This window comes from Sardina pilchardus, chromosome 4 (assembly GCF_963854185.1).
Source record: "Sardina pilchardus chromosome 4, fSarPil1.1, whole genome shotgun sequence".
In the NCBI taxonomy this organism is placed as follows: Eukaryota; Metazoa; Chordata; class Actinopteri; order Clupeiformes; family Clupeidae; genus Sardina; species Sardina pilchardus.
The window spans coordinates 14068357-14088569 of record NC_084997.1 but is presented as its reverse complement, the minus strand read 5'-3'; the positions used below and the strand labels follow the sequence as shown (position 1 = coordinate 14088569).

At 42.2% G+C, this 20213-nt stretch overlaps 3 protein-coding genes across 4 annotated transcripts in view; all 3 read right to left on the bottom strand.

Annotated features, from left to right (window-relative positions):
- Positions 1-314, bottom strand: part of upf3a (UPF3A regulator of nonsense mediated mRNA decay) — a 5775-nt gene extending 5461 nt beyond the window's left edge. For both annotated transcript variants that reach the window (XM_062534230.1, XM_062534231.1), the window contains exon 1: positions 157-314. In XM_062534230.1, coding sequence (XP_062390214.1) covers positions 157-297 — 141 coding nt within the window. In that variant the 5' untranslated portion in view covers positions 298-314. The remainder of the gene's footprint in view (positions 1-156) is intronic.
- A 1481-nt stretch (positions 315-1795) lies between these two features.
- Positions 1796-13181, bottom strand: cdc16 (cell division cycle 16 homolog (S. cerevisiae)). The gene is made up of 18 exons (XM_062534229.1): positions 12966-13181; positions 12130-12184; positions 11834-11931; positions 11658-11696; positions 11392-11532; positions 10473-10632; positions 9811-9905; positions 9230-9363; positions 9027-9106; positions 8697-8746; positions 8478-8551; positions 8151-8276; positions 7378-7530; positions 6875-6938; positions 6711-6772; positions 4650-4785; positions 2870-2960; positions 1796-2450 (listed from the first exon to the last, which is right to left on the bottom strand). Exons 1-18 carry the CDS (start codon positions 13011-13013, stop codon positions 2194-2196), a joined length of 1863 nt encoding a protein of 620 aa, XP_062390213.1. The 5' UTR covers positions 13014-13181; the 3' UTR covers positions 1796-2193.
- A 1217-nt stretch (positions 13182-14398) lies between these two features.
- On the bottom strand, positions 14399-16023 carry cfap97d2 (CFAP97 domain containing 2). The gene is made up of 5 exons (XM_062533426.1): positions 15835-16023; positions 15321-15401; positions 15007-15125; positions 14749-14929; positions 14399-14642 (listed from the first exon to the last, which is right to left on the bottom strand). Exons 1-5 carry the CDS (start codon positions 15928-15930, stop codon positions 14424-14426), a joined length of 696 nt encoding a protein of 231 aa, XP_062389410.1. The 5' UTR covers positions 15931-16023; the 3' UTR covers positions 14399-14423.
- Positions 16024-20213: the final 4190 nt, after the last annotated feature.

The following is a 20213-nucleotide window of genomic DNA, read 5'->3' as shown; positions in this document are numbered from 1 at the left end:
CCCCAAAACGTTTCCACAGAATGCTAATTGCCATTACTCCTTTAAAATATCTCGCCCACGATTTCGCTGTCTATGGTGCTGATCAGCGCCCCCATATCCGTCAACACTGGGTTCGATGCATTCAAAAGATGCAGAATGGCGTAATATACTCCATACCTTAGTAAATACTTCCTTTTTCTCTTCTTTGACTTTTGGGCCGGTAGTAACGTTCTCCTGATCCCGCTGGATATCTCTGAACTGAATCTCTACGATGCTTCTCTCCCTGCTCTCTGTCATTTGCTCCTTTTCAGACTTCATCTCTCCATTTCTCCCCTTCAATGTCGGGGTCTTTCGGTCTCGCGAGAACTCCTGGCCAAAACACCACGAGTTTTGATCATAATGACCGTGCATTAGTTTGTAGGCAAGCTACTGAAATATACCGTTTTGATTTATTTTGCAAACAATTTTTTTTCAATTAATTTCTTTATGGGATATTTTAAAACCTTTATTGTCAAGGAATACAAAGATAATCCTATTTACACATAGTCAAGAGGACAAACAAGGATAATAGAGAACAGCTTACAGAATAACATGGGGAGTCCAGAAGAAGTAATTAAGGGAAAATGACAATAATATAATAACCAAAACTTATTTGGCCCAGAAACTCTGAACCGCGTAGATACATTTTAGACCACGAAAAATAATATTTAAAGACACAAAAAATAACATGTGCGTAAAGATACGCGAAGACGCCGTATTTTTCTCGAATGAGAGAAAAAAATCATCGTCTGAAAGATGGGGCCTCCGTCTCTTGGGTGTCACTTTCACTTGCAGAGGGATGAACTCTTCCTCTAGATTGGTGTAGTGGAGTAGCGGTACTGGCGGTGCTGAACGTGCTCCACGCATCTGGACTGCTTGGTTGGCTCGGCGACCGTCCGAAGCTATCACGACCAGGGACTAAAGCAAGAAAACATTGGTAAACAGTTCATTAAGAAGGCTGGAAACTTGTGTGTGTGCTGCCATACATTTATGCAATTGCGTTATTCTCCTGAAATATTAAGGATGTGTTCGTGGCACCTGTACCAAACAACTGTTTTCACAACGAAGCACTTACCACTGAGAAAAGTTTGCTTTCCACTGCTAGTCTCAACACAAAGTCTGGGTGATGGCCATTCGGGAGTAGAAACCGAACTCTTCAAACTGGGCACAAAAGTAGAGCATGTATCCAAATCCTTACACACCCTGTCTTGTGTGTACGTAATTGTAGACTTGGATGGCGTGCAGCCCATGACTCTCCATAAGTGGTTGAAATATCAAAGTGGACGCTGCGTAAAAGGCTCGAGTCACCATCCCTGATCCCCGTTACCCATGCCAACCACATCTGGATTATCTCGCGCCAGTTGGCAAAACATCAGACCGTGACGTCGGCGAGGCTTTTAAGAGGCAGCGTCAGACCACCTGAAGCGTGCTCGCTCGTCTGACCACAGACTGGCTCTTTAATTAGGACCACGTGCGCCTGGAGTCCCCAAGGGCCCGGGGAAAATAAATATCTTGAGCGCTGTCGCGACCATAACTAAGAGAGCGTGAAGAGGAAACGTCACGACCAAATAAGAGCAAATTACCGCCTCATCGTTTTACAGCCGCAGAGGGGATTAACACAAATACATGGACCTCTCTCTATTGCGTTGGAGCGCAATTACATTTATGGGGGGTCTTTTTGTTGACTCACTTCATGTGATTGTAATAAAAATGACTTTACTTTACTCCATAATTAGTCACGTATATGAAGAATACAGCAAAGAGAAGAGATACAATGTAAAAATATGGATGCAGGGTTTATTGTATGAATACTTTTCATCAAACCCCTCTTGCATTCAGCCTCACATTTATTCAATGTAAAAATCCACAGGTGAGCAACACACAAGTGCCTGTTAGGGGCCAAGAGTTAAAGAGGGAGAGGTGTGTGTGTATGTGTGTGTATGTGTGTGTGTGTGTGTGTGTGTGTGTGAAGGCCAGGGGAAGGGTAAATAAGGATGGTTGGTTGCTCAGAGTAATTCGCAGCATTACTTTCTTCCTTTTCAGTCAAGTCACTTATTTCACTAGGACGTGCTTTCTTTTTTCGCCTTAACCATGTCCCTCTCCTCATCCGCCAAACAGCCCTCCGCAAAGAGAGCGTCCATCAGTCCTCCGAGCTCGGCCCGTCCGCCCGCTCGGTCACGTGCTCGTGTCCGACATGGACGTCTCTAACATCATGTCGCTCTCGTACAGGTCGCACTCGAGCGGCAGCGAGCGCAGGAACGTGGCGTCTCCCGACTTGTCGGCGCTGGGCGGCGGCGGTGTCTCCAGGGCCATGATGCCGCTCTCCTCCAGCGGCTGCATGCGGCTGTCGCTGGCGTCCGCCGACGTGTTCAGCATCTTCATCAGCGCCGGCGTGCTGAGCGTGGTCCGCACCTTGTCCTTGATGTCCGTCCCTGCATAGAGGAGCGGATGCCGGGGGTCAGGGGGTCACGTTATACTTCTAAGAGTGTTGTGGGGCATAAATCCCACAACAGCAGAGCTTCTGTTCTGACTGACTAGCGTCCTAACAAAAAGGATGCATCCCAATCTCCATCCCCACTAGCAACCTCAGCCAACATGTCACAGAAGAAAAAAACACTGGCATCACAGAAGTCACAGGCTTTATGTAAAAGGTCAATGGCAGGCCCCAAGGTACTCTGTTCCCACTGTGAAAGGCTGATTTGTTCTAGTACTAAATCCATGAAATAACAGTGAGAAATGGAGATATTTACTAATCAGCATGTAAGACATTTGAACAGAGCATCATGTAAGCTACAGTATACACAACCTTGGACAAAAAGGCAGAACATGAAGGAAAGACAGTGTACAGTACCTATATATGCGTCTGTATCTCCAATGTACATCTCTATGCAGTGGCCCAACATGGTGACTGAAAATGTGTCATCTCTCTTCAGACCAAGTGCCTGTAAGTGGGGGGGGAGGCAGATCAGATGACAATATATCATAGTAAAGCCAAAAACAAGTCACAAAATGACCATCTTTGATCAAATTCAAACATGAGGTACTTTGAATACATAGGTTTCTAGAATGAAAAGTGTTCGAAGTACCTGATGAGGTGTTCGAAAGTGAAGAATAAATCAGCCTATATTTAGTTTTACAGGTTTTGTTAAGGTTTTCTTAAAAGGTAGGCTGCAGATTTGTGACTGTTCGGGTCAGGCCTTGTAGCCGTCCTGTAGTAGTAGTAGTAGTAGTAGTAGTAATAATAATAATAGGCTTTATTTGTATAACACCTACACAGAATGCAGCTCGATGTGCTTTAATAGATCAAATGTAATAATACAAACAACAAAACAATAAATAAAACACCAGAGATTTAGAATTAAGCAAAAATAAGAATTCTGAAGATCATGGTAAGGAGATGCAGTCGATGCCACAGAGACCCTGTAAATAGCAGCAGTAGAATGTCAAATGATGTGAAGAAATACATGTAAGTTACAAGATAAAAGTGAGTTAACTAACCGCTCTCATACAGGTATGTTTTCAGGACTTTTTCAAGATTTTTACAGAATTTCCCTGTTTGATGTACAGAGGCTGTATATTCCATAGCTTTGATGCATAATGGATAAAAAAAATGTTTTCCACTTTGCCAATTACTCAATACTAATGTTTTTGGTAATGTCTGTTTATACCTTCGCAAATCTGAAGGGTAATCTTGATTGAGAGGAGATAGCTGACAGCACATAAAAGTTGCTTTTGAGGCTAACAGCAAACGACGCCTCTTTTTATCTGTGGGTGGAACTCTACGTAAAAGCAGGCTAGAGATACAATCTTTTCCACTGAGATTTGAGTCACGACCACATCTGGCCCTAGATCTGATTTGTGGCCCCAATGATCATGAGCCTTTTGCCTGTATGCATGTTCTTTTCTCAAAGGTTGCTGATATATCCTGTTGCAACAGTGGCAACACACGCTGCAAAAATGGCAAAAGATATTTATCTTTCCTAAAGGGTGGCAGTTTGACGGCGTATTTTCCCAACCGTGCATGCACAATGTGGCCAGAGCGTAGGCATACGCACAAAGGGGGCAGAGTCAGGCCGAAATTAACTCATAAAACATACTGTGGAGAGATAGATACATGTAGGTCAGAATTTAACACTGGCTGCATGTAATTGTTCTATGCAGTTTCACTTATGATAGTCAAAGTCAAATATGATACTTTTTTGTAGACTTTTGTACATTTCTTAATGCTGTGTTCCTGACACCTTAGCAATCACCTCCCTGATCCAGAAAAAAACTCAGAAGTTGAGATTTCCTACTAGAAAAAGCAGAGTGCAACACTCACAGTAGGACTTTGTACTTGTGCACTTGGGGCAAACCAAATTAGCGCACAGAATATTTGAGTTTTCAACTAGAAAATGCAATTACAAAAATCGGACAACTTAGTTTGGAATGCAGCATTATTTTTTTCGTGCCAAAACACATCACTGTGCGACAGATGTGTTCACATTAGAGATAACACCAGGTCACTTATAATTTGAAATGCAAACCAACAAGACATGCAAATCTGAATGGAAGAATGAGGCTTGTAATGTGATCATAGCCTAAGTGGACTCAATGGACTTCCCTGGGCAATGGCATTACAGTAGACTTACTGTGTGAAAATAGTCAATGGCACTTTCAAAATCTCCCATGAGACTGTGCACATAACCAATGGCTGAGTAGGTAGATGCATTCTGGGGGATGAGCACCAAAGCCTGCCGATGGTACTCTAGCGCCTGGTCATACTTCCTGTTAAAGAGAAAAAACATCACAGTCAGTGACTCAAACATTACTGACTAGTAGCAAGACAGCCTTACACTTTTGATTCTAATCTCAGTTCTTATTTAAGCAACCTACATGGAACAGATCAGATCACCTTCCATACTTCCATAACACACACACACACACACACACACACACACACACACACACGAGAGAAAAACAACCACTCAAAAGGGTGAATAAAGACCAATAGCTTCTTGAAATGTGAGCATGTGTTCCTCTTTGATATCTGTTGCATATGAATGAATAATTCATGGTGGTACATAAAGTGAGCACTAAACACAAAGGCGATCGTCCCTGGGCCGAGCTCGGCCAGGCAAGTCGAGTAGCACCCAGCGTTCCCAAAATAGCTGCCAGAGAGCTAACTAAACCCTCACACGGACTCTTAATGTAAAAGAGGCACACAATGAGGTGGACTTAAAGGGATATTCCGCCATTTCTGGAAATACGCTCATTTTCCACCTTCCCTCGAGCAAAACAATCGATATTTACCTTGTTCCCGTTCATCCAGCCATTCTGTGAGTCTGGCGATACAACTTTTAGCTTCAGCCTAGCATAGATCATTGAATCGGATTAGACCATTAGCTTCTCGCCTGCTAGCTTCATGTTTAAAAGTGACTAAGATTTCTGGTAATTTTCCCATTTAAAACGTGTCTCCTCTCAAGTTAGAAAGTGCAATAAGACCAACTGAAAATGAAACCTGCCGTTTTTCTAGGCTGATTTGACATGGAACTACACTCTCATCTGGCGTAATAATCAAGGCAACTTGCAGCTACTGGCACTACTACTGCTTGTTGTCTATGGGGACTATTTTCAGATGCTGCGTACGATATCACTGCGCCTATGGTACGTTTGCAAGTTGCCTTGATTATTACGCCAGATGAGAGTGTAGTTCCATGTCAAATCAGCCTAGAAAAACGCCAGGTTTCATTTTCAGTTGGTCTTATTGCACTTTCTAACTTGAGAGGAGACACGTTTTAAATGGGAAAATTACCAGAAATCTTAGTCACTTTTAAACATGAAGCTAGCAGGCGAGAAGCTAATGGTCTAATCCGATTCAGTGTTCTATGCTAGGCTGAAGCTAAAAGTTGTATCGCCAGACTCACAGAATGGCTGGATGAACGGGAACAAGGTAAATATCGATTGTTTTGCTCGAGGGGAGGTGGAAAATGAGCGTATTTCCAAAAATGGCGGAATATCCCTTGAAGGCACGTTTAGACTTGCTGTAGACAACGCGTTCGTGTACGCATCATGGCTGCCTCGCGTATTTTGCGGTCGTTTGGTGCGTCGGTCGTGCACGTCGTCGCAAGCGAACACGACGCGTCCGCGAGATGCAATACTGACAAGAAAGTAGGGGGCGATCATTGCCAAAACAAAGTGACTGCAAGATGCATTATCGACATCAAAGCTGGGGGCAATCATGAGAGTAAACAATGGCACATGGCCACATCCACATCTGATATTAGGCTACTAGTCTCCCCCTGGTGAAGACCTTCAGTAAGGTGCGTAATGCTGCAGCGAGTCTGTACACAGGACACAACAGGTCGCACACGGGCGCATACGCTTACGCTTGGTCTAACGGCAAGTATAATCCCAGCCTTAGGAGTGTGCGTACGCGCACGTTTCCAACAGCGGGAGTGGACTTAATGAGGAGGGTAATGGGCATCATAAACAAAGGCCGAAATTCATTGCAAATCAATGCATGAGCAAAGGTCGACAAAAAAGGAAATGATTTGGAAAGCTTTTCAACTAACTGTTGGTTGAGGTCAGCCATAACGACTTCTCAAAACAGTTATGCAAACTTCCTGTAATGACAATATTACAATATATTGTATTTAAGTTGTTTTTCAAGTTTTAAACATAACAAGGACCAATGCATAAACATCCCTTACTTTAGTTTTCGACAGACATGACCCAAGTTGTTCAGTAAAGGTTCCCATTTATCCACTGTTACCTGAAATGCCAAACACATGAACGTGACAAAAACATTGACTGAACTAAACTTCACTCCATTTACAAACATCATCCACATCAATGCAAGAAACACACAACAAACCTCATTCCCAATTGCTTTGATCTTATCCATAGCATCCAGAAACAATTTCTCTGCAGTCTTAAAACTGAAACAGCACAGGAACATTTAATCAATTAAAAACACACCCACACACAGTAATGGACATATTGGACAGAACAGTTTTGGATGTAAGGTCTCAAAGATAAACAAAAGAAAATGCATGAACGTCTTTACAAGCTACATCTTACTAGGGAGTTTGTTTATCAATAGGAAAAATAATAATGTATAGATGCATTTTATTGGTTCAAAGGCATAATGGAATTGCAATTAAAGCACACACATCCGATCCGATTAAAAAAATGGGAGCAGGACAAAAAAGCAGATATTAAATCAAGAAGGAGAAAAGTCCACTGCAACCACAATTTTGCGTGATGTTTCGGGCCTGTAAGCCCTTCCTCAGACGTGTCAAAATTGGGAGCAAAATTCTGGTCGCAGCGGACTTTTCTCTCGATTCAGTCAAAGGCATAACGGAACACGGAACTCACTCTCCGTTCTGGAAGGCCACCACAGCCACCTCGTGGATGACAAACGGATCCTCCGGTGCTATGCTGAGGGCCTGGCTGAAGAAGCGCTCGGCCAGCTTGGAGTTGTTGGTGAGGCCGTACTCCAGCCCGATGTAGAGCATGGGGAGGTGGCACCTGAGAGGGGGAGACGGAGAGACGGACGTAAACTCAGTGGGCCGCCCCGGGATCTACCGGTCACTCACATTACTTTGTAGAGCGTTTTTAAAGAGTGCTACTCCGAGCATTTAGAGCTGGTTTCTCATACAAGGATGAAGAACATTTGTGGACTAAAAGAAAACAATGAAAATTCCTTTAACAAAAAAAAACTTTTAAGTATAGGGCTAAATTTAATCCATGTTTGGGAAACCAGCTTTTAAAGTCCACTTTCCCTGAAGGGAGTCTGTGGCATGGAGCATGTCTACAGCATGAAAAACATTTAACGCAATGCTCTTGGTCCTCCATTCTTCTGGACTGGCTGTGGATCGTGTGACAGGCATGACCCCTTTGTGAGCGATTCAAACAGATGAAAATAAAAATTCTGATTGTTTTGAACAGAGCCTCATTTGTTCACTGACTTCTTGTTTTTCCCTGAACCATTTAGCAAAACAAATAAGACTCACTGAGAACTAAATGCTCCAAATATATTCACACACCCGACTGACCATGCACAATGCACAGTCAATTTAAGCTGTACCGCACATGGCAGCATTTGAATAGTATCTTTGGCTGATATGGAAGTATGGTAGAACACACACCCCTTCATCAGCTGTGCAGCAGTGAAGTAGGCTGCCATGGCCTGGTCATGCTCACTCTCCACAGCAAATGAGTGTCCGTACGCGATCCATGCCGGCCCGTACGTCCTTTCCAACGTTGTGGCTTTACTGAGGAGAGAAAGAAATAATTAATAGCGTTAGATAGAAAGAATCAGAGATGAGGGAAAAATATGTGTAGAAAATACTTTCAAAACAAAAAAACAAAAAACACTATTTTCATTGAACAAGAGGGATTAGTGTACAGGTCCATGATTGTAATGTGTGTGTGTTTGGGATGTGACATGGTCTTAAATGTTGAGTAGGTCTTACCTTAGATATCTACGAGCATGTTCATTTTTATGGCCAACCATTAGATAGTAACAACCAACAGCAAACCAGGACACCTGTTGGTTTAAAAGACATTTCCTGTCATTTCATGACTGATAAAAGAATATCACTGGAGGAAATTCATTCTTTTCCTGATCTATCCAGACCTATTTATGCACATAAACTTGATAGAACTCGGAAAAGGACACTACATTTATTTACCGGATTATTGGGATACAAGTCCACCAACTTGTGTGAGAGATAAAACAGCTCTGAAACAACAGGAGAAAAGCATCAAATTAGACACAAATTGTCTTTTATGTAGCGCTGGAAGATCAATCAGTTGCTCTGGGATAACTATTCAGACTATTATAAGAAGTAGATGAGCATGAGATGGGAATGGATCAAGATTAAATGATATTATAAAAGCAAATTAGCATACTACATCAGAAAGAAAGTGGCCCTTTCTCCCTTATGGTATGACGGCTCATACTGTATTTGACCCACACCAAATGACTAATCATTAGATGAAGGAGTAAGTTATTCTCTTACCATTTGCTTTGCTGAGTTCTACTAAAGTTCCTATGTGCACAGGTAAACAGTTGGCATGGAACGGGTCTTTCACCATCACCCTGTAATTACAAATCAATCAGAAGAATCAATCAAAAGTCACCAAATAAGTAAATAAAATCTGAAATCTTCAACTCTCTGGTCTACAGTGCAATTTAGAAACCGTGACAACTCATCAAACGCACATGGAAGTGAGCTTGTAGCACATTTTGAAGTCACAGTTGTAGTAGTGCCGTTCTGCTAGAGAGACGACCACATCCAAGTTGTCCTGGAGCCCGTTGGCCAAATCAGGAATAACCATTTCGCTGGGTTTGTTGTACTGCAAATAGAACAGAGGAGATGGAGAGCTTCCGGTGAGAATGTGGGTCAACCAACAATGTCATTAGCATCTCCACTGGCCTCAAATGCAAATGATTTACCTCAAACGTGACAAGGACCGAGTCCTTCAACATGTAGTAATGTCAACAGATTTAATGCAGTGTTTAAAGAGTAGGTAAACGAGTGCTCCCACCCACCCACCAACACACACATACAAGCACACACACACACACACACACGCGCGCGCCCACACGCCCACACACACACACACACACACACACACACACACACACACACACACACACACACACACACACACACACACACACACACACACACACACACACACACACACACACACACACAGACTCATGAAGAGACGTGAGCCATGAAAAGCAACATTCTTAAACAAAACACATGTGGTTTTCTGTGGTTTCATTCCACATACCTTTTTCAGTTTATTCTCAAACAAGAACCGGAGCAGTTCCTCCTCTTCCTCCGTGCACTGTTGACTTAGAGGAAGGGAATCCAAAAATTCTTTCTCTAAAATACATCAAAAGAAAGACCATCAAAATCAGAGGGACACAACACTAGCGTAAATGCTCTCCAGAACAGTGGTTCTCAAACTGTGGTTCGGGTACCACTGGTGGTACGTGGACTCTCTGTTGTGGTACTCTGGGAGTCCCCAAGATGTTTCATTTCATGGAAGATGTTAAAATTTAAACTGGTTTCTATCTTTCTTGAAAAAAAAACCCCCAAAAAAACCAAAGTGTACAATGTAAAATATATTTAAATTAGCTTACGCTACTGTATTTTAATGCTGGTCATAATGGTGGTACTTGGAGAGTTCTCTGAGGTGGTACTCATTGTGAAAAGTTTGAGAACCACTGCTCTAGAACACCCGTGGGCTAATTTCCACACAAGCATCAGAGCACGGGACATTGCGCAATGTACTGTCAACTTACACTAACAATGTTAACTGAATCTCAGCATAAAATCATATTATTGTAAATCCAATTTTAAGCCTGTCTGAATCTAGCTGGTGTAAATGCATTTAATTTTCCAACAATCGATGTTGAACAGTCATGGTTTCCATGGAGCGCGCCTAACCTTCTTGGGCGGTCAGCATGTGATGGGACGTTAAAAGGTCAAAGGCTTCAAAGCAGTAGACGTCAAGTTTCAAGGCCTCTTTGTAGCTGGACGTGGCCAGCGGCCGGTTGTCCATGGCATCATAGATCTTACCCCGCAGGAGACAGATGGAGCTGCTGATCTGAGGAAGAGCACCAAAGTGTATTCAATACACACACACACACACACACACACACACAAACACACATGCGCGCGTGTCCACGCGCACGCACACACACACCTACATTGGCCTTCAAAAACAAAAAAAGAGTGTGGCAGCAAAAAGTCAAGAGCGCATATCAAAGACAAATCAAACAGACGTCCAGACCAGCTTGCTGTAGTCTCACTACTACCTCAATAATCTCTGGACTGTGGCTCTGTTCAGGTTTTTGGTCGTTTATCTCCAAAGCTTTGATATAACATACAACTTATGTTGTCATTTAGAATATCTTTGTAAAGGTATACTGAATTGCAGTTGTCCTCCTTCCCAACAGGGTTCCAAACCACTCGCTGAAAACGTTTTTGATTCAATTTTCAAAGACTTCAGAGTCATTTCCATGGCCTATTCAGAAGCTGAACCCAACTGACAGAAACCTGAACAAGGATCTTTCCCCCAACTTTCTGCAATGACATAATTTCATTAGACCTACATATGACAAAACCAAATGTCACAACGTCAGTCAATTTCTCTAGGCCTAGCAAATTCGATTTTAAAATCTCAGAAGTGTTCCAGGATTCCCACGAGACTGTGGGAACCCCGATGCTGAGTGATTAAGTGATTTCTTGGTCTCTCTGAATGTCCCATGACAATGTTCCATTTACAAACTCTTACAGTCAGCTTCCTGACTGGACGAATGCAAACAACACAAAGTATTTGCAAAGAAAACTGGGCGTGACTTACAGATGCTGGGGACATCTCCCATTCCTTTGCGTTATCCTTTATTCCATTGTCCTCCTTTATAGGCTTATCAAGTAATTTTTTACTGGCTGGTTCTTCCATATCCAGAATGTCCAGGGCCTGTTGGTACTCTTTGGCAGCATACTGGGGAAGGAGAAGAAATGCATAAGCACGTGTTTCTGGCAGCAATTCAGTGCTTCACATACATTTAGAGCATCAGATATGTAATCATGACAAATGTGACGAGTCTAATCATGTTTAATACTCACATGGCATCTAGCAGCGAGGTATTGACAAGCTCCATACAACTACAACGAAAGATAAACAGGCTATTAAACAGAATAATCAGGGTGCCAAAGGAATAATACAGAAAACATGTCATGCACAGGTGCAGAAGCCTGACACATGATCCATTACAGATGGGTCTGCAGTACCGTTACCGTACCTTATCAAGTTTCCGTGATCTGAGGGCATGTGAGGCTCGATGATATTGATTGGTAAGATAAAGGCACTGTGCTAACCAGTAAATGTCTTGAGGATCCTCTGCAAAGAGAAATGATCATCATAGTACACAACGACATTGAACACTTTGATATTCATAACATTTGGACAATTTGGGCCTTATATGCAAGGTGTTTCATACGTTCATGTGATTCCTGATCATTAATATGATGGTCGATCCCATGTAGCTGCTACAGGTATACTAAAATGTGAAAGCTGAAAATATAGGGTGGCTCTTACCATGTGAAAGAGATGCTATCTTGTCGGCCCAAAACAGGGCACTTTGATACTGTTGCTGCAAAGAGACAATCAAAGAGGTGTACATAAGCAATTTGTATGCATGCTTATCGACGTGAATGTGTCAGAAGTACAGCAGGGACATATGTGAGGGGGGCTTTGCATGCAACTAACAGCTGGCTACATATATCAGTACCACCTCATCCCACTGGACATGGTTTGATTAGCTGCCCTGGGGAACTAATCAATATCCTTCCATATACCCATGCTGCAACAGCTGACGTTGTCATTTCAGAGGATGAGACGTTCACATTTAGTTTATATATTAAAAAAGCATTAGAGAGTGCATAATCCAATTGCGCTTGCCTCATAACAGCTGCATTGAGAATTAACCAGAAAAGTGTTCTACACCACCATTTGACAATCGACTTCATAACCTTACAGTGATCAATCATAGTTTAAGGTTTGCAAAGTTTGCAGTTGGTAATCACTGCCATGAATTAGACTAGCTACCGTTAGCTAGTTATTGGCTAACTGTAGTTCTCACATAAGTTAGCTTGTCAGGATGACGACATAGATTGAAGGACCTGAAACATGGCCTGCAAATCTGTGATATACTACATTTGTTGGTTTAGCAAAACAAGTCTCGTGAAACTTAAGAGATATTAAGCTAACTATCCAGATGACGTGGTGCCAAGTTAGCTAGGATAGCTAGCTGACAAGCTAGCGTTAACGTTAGCTATAACGTTATATCAGGACTGAAAAGCTAACTTGCACTGCAGAAACCCCATAGCTAGATTTGCTAACGGCAGCAACTAGACAGCAAACTGATTTCCTACCTGATCTATGTAGTGTCGAACACGCTTTCGAAGTCTGTCAAGATTCATCGTGATTGTCCAAAATTATTCTACAACATTGACAAGAAGACCATGCTAAGACAATGCAAAGGAAATTGTGTACAGACGGTCAAACTTGGCTCGGCAAATGCAAAGCGCAATTCAATTCCGCGGTTACTTCTTCACCGGTAGTGTAACAGTCAATATGGACCGTGTAGGAAACTGGCCGGCCCAGACAGTCATGCTTCTAAAGGGGTAGGTTATGAGACTTTCATTACGCAGTCCCTTTACAAATCAAGGCTTGAGGGAAGCGAGACTAAAGTTCCAAAATGACTGTATGATATGTAGCAGCTATTTAGTGTTAGTAGCCTACCGGTAATTTAGTTGGGTAGCCTAGCCTAGTGTTTAGACCTCGACTATCAAAACATAGGCTACCCAAAACTTCTCAACACTTATAAAACTAATTTCATTGGCCTACATTCAGTTTACTCTCATACTATTATTGTTGAAGTCTTCTAAAATATAACCATATGTGCCACTTTTGCATAGCCTAGATATTAGATGAAACACTTGTGTCAAGGTGTAGCAGACTGCCTCAAGTGTCTGAAAGTGGACCCTGTGTGTTAAGATTTTCAGGAGTAGGCTAGGCTAGGCTCTGTCAATCAATAGGCCAAACGGTTAATGTGTGATCCCATCCAGCATCTTTTGCGTGCTCCCTGGCCAAGTGGTAGACTTGGTCCATGTGGCTTTGCTGTTCTACCACATACTCAGCTCTCCCAAAAATGAGATTAGCAAGGCAGTCACAGTGCCTTGGTCAGCTTAAGGGCTGTGGATATGAAACCTGAACAGCTGTGGGGTATAGAAAAGAGGACATGACATTTACACACATGCTATTATTAAGCAGCCTCCTCTAACAACACACACACACACACACACACACACACACGCACACTCTCTCTCTCTCTCTCTCTCTCTCTCTCTCTCTCACACTCTCACACACTCACACTCACACTTTTTGATGACAGCATTTGATGACATCTGTAATCTCCTCAAGATGAACTAAGAATTCAGGATTATAAATCACAGCATTCTATCAATCAATCAACCACAACTTCTGTTAGTCAATCAGATCATAGGAGTCTCCCTCCCAATTCAATGAATGCAGAATTCCCTCAGCCAATTAGAGAGCAGGGGTTGTCCAGCATTGCCTCAACCAACTACCAGATTGCAGGATGCTGCCAGAATGAAAGCAACAGCCAATCTGAGAGCAGTATTCCCACAGCCAAGAAACATCTGAACACGAGTAGGTCATTTCATGAGAGTGATCGTTTTCCTATTACACAACCACATGCCAGTCAATTTGTTACATTTAAATTAGCTCACAAGAAAGACAACTGAACAACTTGTCGACAGAAAGTCTTTATTGAAGTGTTTTTGTTGTTGTTGTTCAGGTCTGGTTTCTCAATCAGCATTATCAGCACTCTCCTGATGATTCTCTGGACCCTGCTGGTTGCTGGCCTCCTTTTCCTCTTGTGAACTGCTGTCATCCTTAACAACACAAGGCTCCATACACTCATGCCTCTCCACAACACCACTGTCACTGTTCTGTTCTGGTTCAGGTTGAGTGGTTTTGTGACCTTTGACGCCTCTTTTGACAGACCGTTCATCACCCTTCAGGGACTGGAATAATAATAAAAAAAACCCAATTAAAATCATAGTACAGTGCAAAATCTGATAGCTTTAGGTTTCTTGGATGAAGAAAATAAGCATGTGCCACACTTTGCACCTGTACTGAGTTCATACGAGGATATCTTCCAATGCTCTCCATTAGTGTGCAGGTCCTGACCCAATCATCTCGCCACAGTTGAATACTGTAGTTGGGTCCACACTGCGCCAAACGGTGCAGTATTCTCAGGTTTTCCTCTGTGATATGCAGGAGATCCTGTTGCCTTTTTGCACTGCCAAGTCTGACAAATTTGTTGGCAAGATGTCATGAATGAAATTGCTAATGTGTCTTTGTCAGGATACATTAATCCTACCTTACCTTTTACTAATGTAGTTATTTGTGTTGTCAATTCGTCCAGTTGTCCTCATGATGTGAGAAATCTTCTCCAGAAGCATGTTGTTATCTCTTTCGATTATGGACATGCGGTCTTCCTCAAGCTTGAACAAAACAAGGACAATTACTGGTGGTTATATATTAGGCGTTGTTGTACTCCATATGCAATCTTTTAATTATTGCTTGGATTGTCTGATGAAGCAGACGTGATTGAACTGCAATCTCTGACGAATGAGTGCATACTGCCATCTTGTGGTAAAACAAGAGAATATAATACCCTGTGATTTCTAAATGCCTACCTTCTTCTTTTTTGTTTTGCTGATTAGGTGGTCATAGGTTTTCGGTGGAGTTCTACTAATGGTTGCTTTTGCAGATGACACCTGAAAAGGAAAATAAAAACTGCAGGCATACCAACTTTGAACGGTCATGGATATACATACAACTTGGCCATATCTGTTTTAGTAGAGTAACACCATGTAGTTACAGTATATTTAAACAATATGGTCCTAATTTCTAATGTCTAAAGTAACGAAAGCTTGCTTAATAACTACGCAAATCTTTTTGCAAATTTAATGCCACAAGAAAGACCCTAAGCACACACATCGGTGAGTCAGCTGAAAGCTGTCTCACGCCACATGATGCCATAGCCATTACTTCATGCATGAGAACATTTCTCATAGACTGATTTTACTCTTTGCCCAACATTTAAATTAGGCCCTGTATAGTCTTAAGGACAAGTGCATCTCTGCTGCTGCTGTAACATACTGCAGAAGTTGCATATTCACTCTTGCCATAAGGGACGTTCAATCATACCTTTTTCTGGTGCATGTCATAGGTGCTCTGATCCCATTTGTACTGCAGGTACTTGCTTACACAAGGGCGCACAGGTTGGTATGCTTGGTGTGCCATGACATAGGCTCAAAGACAAGGTAAACAAACAGACAAAAACGTCTCGGAAAATCCCTCAGAGCGCTGCAGGGTGTCCTGCACAATGTCTCCCAGAGAGACTGACGAGGGGAAGAACAGTAGCTGCGTCTTTCAGCCCTGTCATGGGACAGTTGCCATGGCGCGCAGTGTCACAAGGAATGAATGAGTGTCTCTGGTTGGTTTGTTTGTTTGTTTAGGATACAAATGTCTCTTAGAGCTTTAGAGAGTGATCCACCCTTTTCATTTAAAACACACTTTTCCAAAAATGTGGTTTGTAATGGCAGCAGAATAATGTATTACATCTTATTTCAAGGTTGTGGAAGATGGTTTTGTTGATTTGGTGTTTAGGCTATGGGAGGTTGTTTATTGTTTTAGTGATTTATATTAGAACAAGATGGGTGCTGACAGGAACAAGTGGCACCTCAGGCCACTTTTTAAAAAAGAGAGTCCTCCCTTAGCCAGAGGCAACTTGTCCTACTTGGACTTTCTTGGCCAATTACAGGTTTGATTTTCTGTGTCCTGCAAGGACATTGGAGAAACTGCCAGAGCTCCGGAACACAGGCCAAATTGAGATGGCATGAGAGGGCTGAAAGTAAAAGCTGGTTTGCTTATGTGACCTGGTTATATCAGTGTGAAAGCTACGTCATCTAGGAGCCAGACCATTTCTTCTCTGTTACTATGCAGGCACAATTTCAAAGCCTATCACAATACCTTAAAGTCACTTAGCTGACACCTTATTTAAAATGGCACCGAAAATTCACCCTCATTCTTTGTTTTGTTTTCAAGGACAAGATACTAGACTAATCTAGAATCCATCAGCATAATGCACATCACTGCCATATTGGTCTGTTTATCTGGATGGCACATGAGGAAAAGAATGTAGCTCATGGTAAGCATTTTGTAATTTTCCCCAATTTTATTAATTCACTTATAAGGTATGGTAAAGAACAGCTGTGAACATAAATACTAGGCAATGTAAAATGTGTTCAAGTGATGATGGATGAACATGTTTATTCATATTACTATTTCATGATTCTCAGTACATTAAGAATGTTGGTAAGATATGGCTATAGCATGGAACAATATATCCATGGGACCAATATACCATCTAATATCTGGTATCAGTAGACAATGTCTTTGACTGAATTTTATTGGACAATTCAGAAGTTATTACTTGCAGGCTTCATTGCTTGACCTTGTACTCCTTATTGTGCTCCTGTCAAAAAAGAACTCTGATTGTTCTTAGTTTTGTACCGGCTGCGCAGCTGTCAGCACCCATAGAAACTGTTACCTGGAAACGAGAGTGTGGCTCTCACATGCTGATCAGGAACAGAGCCTTTGAATAAACAAAAGGGTGGTGACCTTGGCCATAGATAATGTGGAGTTCATAAACAGGTGTCTAAGATTTCACTGGAAGGTGAGGGTGATGATGACACAATGCTGGCTCACAGTTACGGTGGCAGATATTGTAATTTAGCCTGTTATGTAAAAAATAGTCCCTTGCTTATGTAATATATTTATTTATTTATTATTTGATGTAGTTAATGAGCGTTTCAGTATTTGACAGTAGATAAAAGCTTGAAAAAGGAAAACAATGCTCAAACAGAAGTAACATTTAAGTGCAAGGCTGCCATCTTGAGGCTGGAACTGCATTTAACATGTCATACTAAACAGGCATACACTGCAGTTTCAGTTGCCTCAGTTCAACATTTGTGGTTTTAGCCTGTGACCATTTTCCCATCATAGTGCACTGAGCATATAGACCTTTCACATAGAACATAATATTCTATCCTTTTCTGGGTTGTTTAAGACTGCAAGTGTATTTACTGAGTCATCCGTAGGCCTACTTGTTGGATGATGTATGGCGCTTGGGTATGTGTTTGAATGTGCATGCTCATTAGTTTGTGTGTGTGTGCGTGTGTGTGTGTGTGTATGGTGTGTGTGTGTATGGTGTGTGTGTATGGTGTGTGTGTGTGTGTGTGTGTGTATAGTGTGTGTGTGTGTGTGTGTATAGTGTGTGTGTGTGTGTGTGTGTGTGTGTGTGTGTGTGTGAGTGTGTGTATGCGTGTGTATAGTGTGTGTGTGTGTGTGTGTGTGTGTGTGTGTAGTGTGTGTGGTGTGCACATGCGCGGGCACATCCGTGTGCTAATGAGTCAGTTCTCCAACAACAATCTGCAATAGCGGCAGCCCTCTCAGGGCGTCTTCCTGCTCGACTCCTCCCCACGGACCCCCCGAGCGCCAATTAATTATTCTCCTCCACTGTCAGGTTTTATAGCACGGCCCGAAAAAAAAGAGACTTGGTGAATGAATTATATGCCGTAAAATGTTTCCAGTCTTAATTTGTTGCCTGGTTGTAAGGGGAAAGGCATTCACAGATGGCTGTTACTGCCGTGATGAGACAGCACCATGGTTGTTACAATCTTGTCTCTTGTTTCTTTTTCTTTTCTCTCGTTTTTAAAGTCTGCGTCTTTCAAAGCCTTGCAGATTCACAAGAGAAAATTGTCTTCAGGAGAGAAAAAAGGGCTCGACTACAGTCGAGGGTTCCTCTGTGTTTTTCTCTGCGGTTCGTCTATTCTGGAGCTCATGATTAATTTTGAGCAACCTTCAAACGCTTCCTCAATCTAATCCTTCAAACTACGCTGGGGAGAATTATGAGGAGGAAAGGAAAAACAGGAGCAGAGTTATTTTTGGTTTTCTCTTGCAGAGGTGTTGAGACATGTTTAGAATGAGAAGCAATTTGTTGGGTACATTTTAACAGTGCATCAGACGCCTTGGTCTTAGTTTGAGATTGAGTTTTTCCATTTTCATAAAAGTCTCCCAAAACTAAGGTGATTTAACTCTCTCACTCTCCCACAGGATTATTTTCTGTTCCTGTCATTTCACTTTTGACTGGTATGTTTATTTGCCACTTGCTACACCTGTACTTCTTTAGTCTGGATAGGCCCAGTATGAACCTACATATATAACGGGATGATTCGCCTCTTGTCATTCTAATCCACTTAGTGGAAATACAGTATGTGCCCTTTAGGGTTGCAGCAATTAATCAATTAATCAATTAGTTGTCAACTATTAAAGAAAATACCTCAATATTACAGATTGAAGGTGCATTGTGTTTGTGTGAAGAATCAACTGTTTAGACATGCCTTTGCGTTTGTGTTGCCTTGCTCTCTCATAATATCATTTACCAGCACGTATCTCTGTATGAATGACAATGCAAGACAACATTGGAGAGCCGTGTGGCTGCAGTCAAGGCAACTTGCCAAGGCAACAAGTCTACAGAACTCCTCATAGCACCACCATAGAAACCTACCTCTCTGTCTGACAGCGTCGACTGATAACCTGCTTGACCTTTTGAGATTATGTGCACAGCCAAAAGAATGGAAAATACCACCTCAGATTTAATCTTATCAGCTGTCAGATCCATTAAGCAGTATCAGATTGTCCCTTTAGCACATGTTAGTAATACAGCCAAAGGTTGTGTTGAAATATAAATTATTTCCTCAGAGTGTTGGACCTGTTTAAGATATATGATGGCTTTGAAGGGCACTGAGCAATCTTCAGAGCAAATCATGAGGCTAATGTTCATTTTCTTGGCCACGCGAGACACGATTGGCTGTGCCAAACGACTTAACGATGTGACCATTAAGACTACAAACAAGGAACAGTGTGTTGGATGCCTGAGTTATGGCCCCCAACGAAATGGCTTAGCGAGGTTATGGTTTATTTATGCTATACGACCCACTCGTTACTGTACCCGGCAGATTGACGGCCGTCCTGAGTTGCTTTTACCCACACAGCTTCCAGAGAAACAGAGTTGATGTGTGTTTGTCTGGGAGAAATCCAGCTCTCTTTTCTTGCCCCTTAATGGCGATGGCAGCTGCAACAAGTGGCTAGGCTCCGGTGCTTTGTCCATGACTCATATCATATGACTCCATCTTTGGTTTGTATTCACAAGAGGACCAAAATAGAGGGAAAGGTTAAGAGTGATTTTGATCTCCGCAGCAAGTCATTTAGTAATGTCATCCACTCCCTTGATACCGTTTCTATTGCAGCAGCAATTAATGTGTCCTTATCTTTATAATGTGCCTGTTCCCTGACTTAAGTTAAAGTTAGCACTTTATGTGGCATTATCCTGTTCCCTGACTTAAGGTTAACCTAGCTCTGCATCATGAGATGTTGTTGACATTTTGTGTTTGGGGAAGTGTTTTCGATAAACCTCGAAATCCTCATTGGGGTGGCATATGTATGTGTGTGTGTGTGTGGTG

What these genes read in the sequence shown, in the direction of transcription:
- cdc16 (XM_062534229.1), bottom strand. Translation starts at nt 13,013, where the DNA reads ATGAATCTTGACAGACTTCGAAAGCGTGTTCGACACTACATAGATCAG. An exon ending in TTCGACACTACATAGATCAG is followed by an intron (nt 12,185 to 12,965) that starts GTAGGAAATCAG and finishes GTCTCTTTGCAG; the next exon opens with CAACAGTATCAAAGTGCCCT. An exon ending in GATAGCATCTCTTTCACATG is followed by an intron (nt 11,932 to 12,129) that starts GTAAGAGCCACC and finishes TTCTCTTTGCAG; the next exon opens with AGGATCCTCAAGACATTTAC.
- cfap97d2 (XM_062533426.1), bottom strand. Translation starts at nt 15,930, where the DNA reads ATGGCACACCAAGCATACCAACCTGTGCGCCCTTGTGTAAGCAAGTAC. An exon ending in GCAAAACAAAAAAGAAGAAG is followed by an intron (nt 15,126 to 15,320) that starts GTAGGCATTTAG and finishes GTTTTGTTCAAG; the next exon opens with CTTGAGGAAGACCGCATGTC. An exon ending in CTCGTATGAACTCAGTACAG is followed by an intron (nt 14,643 to 14,748) that starts GTGCAAAGTGTG and finishes TTATTATTCCAG; the next exon opens with TCCCTGAAGGGTGATGAACG.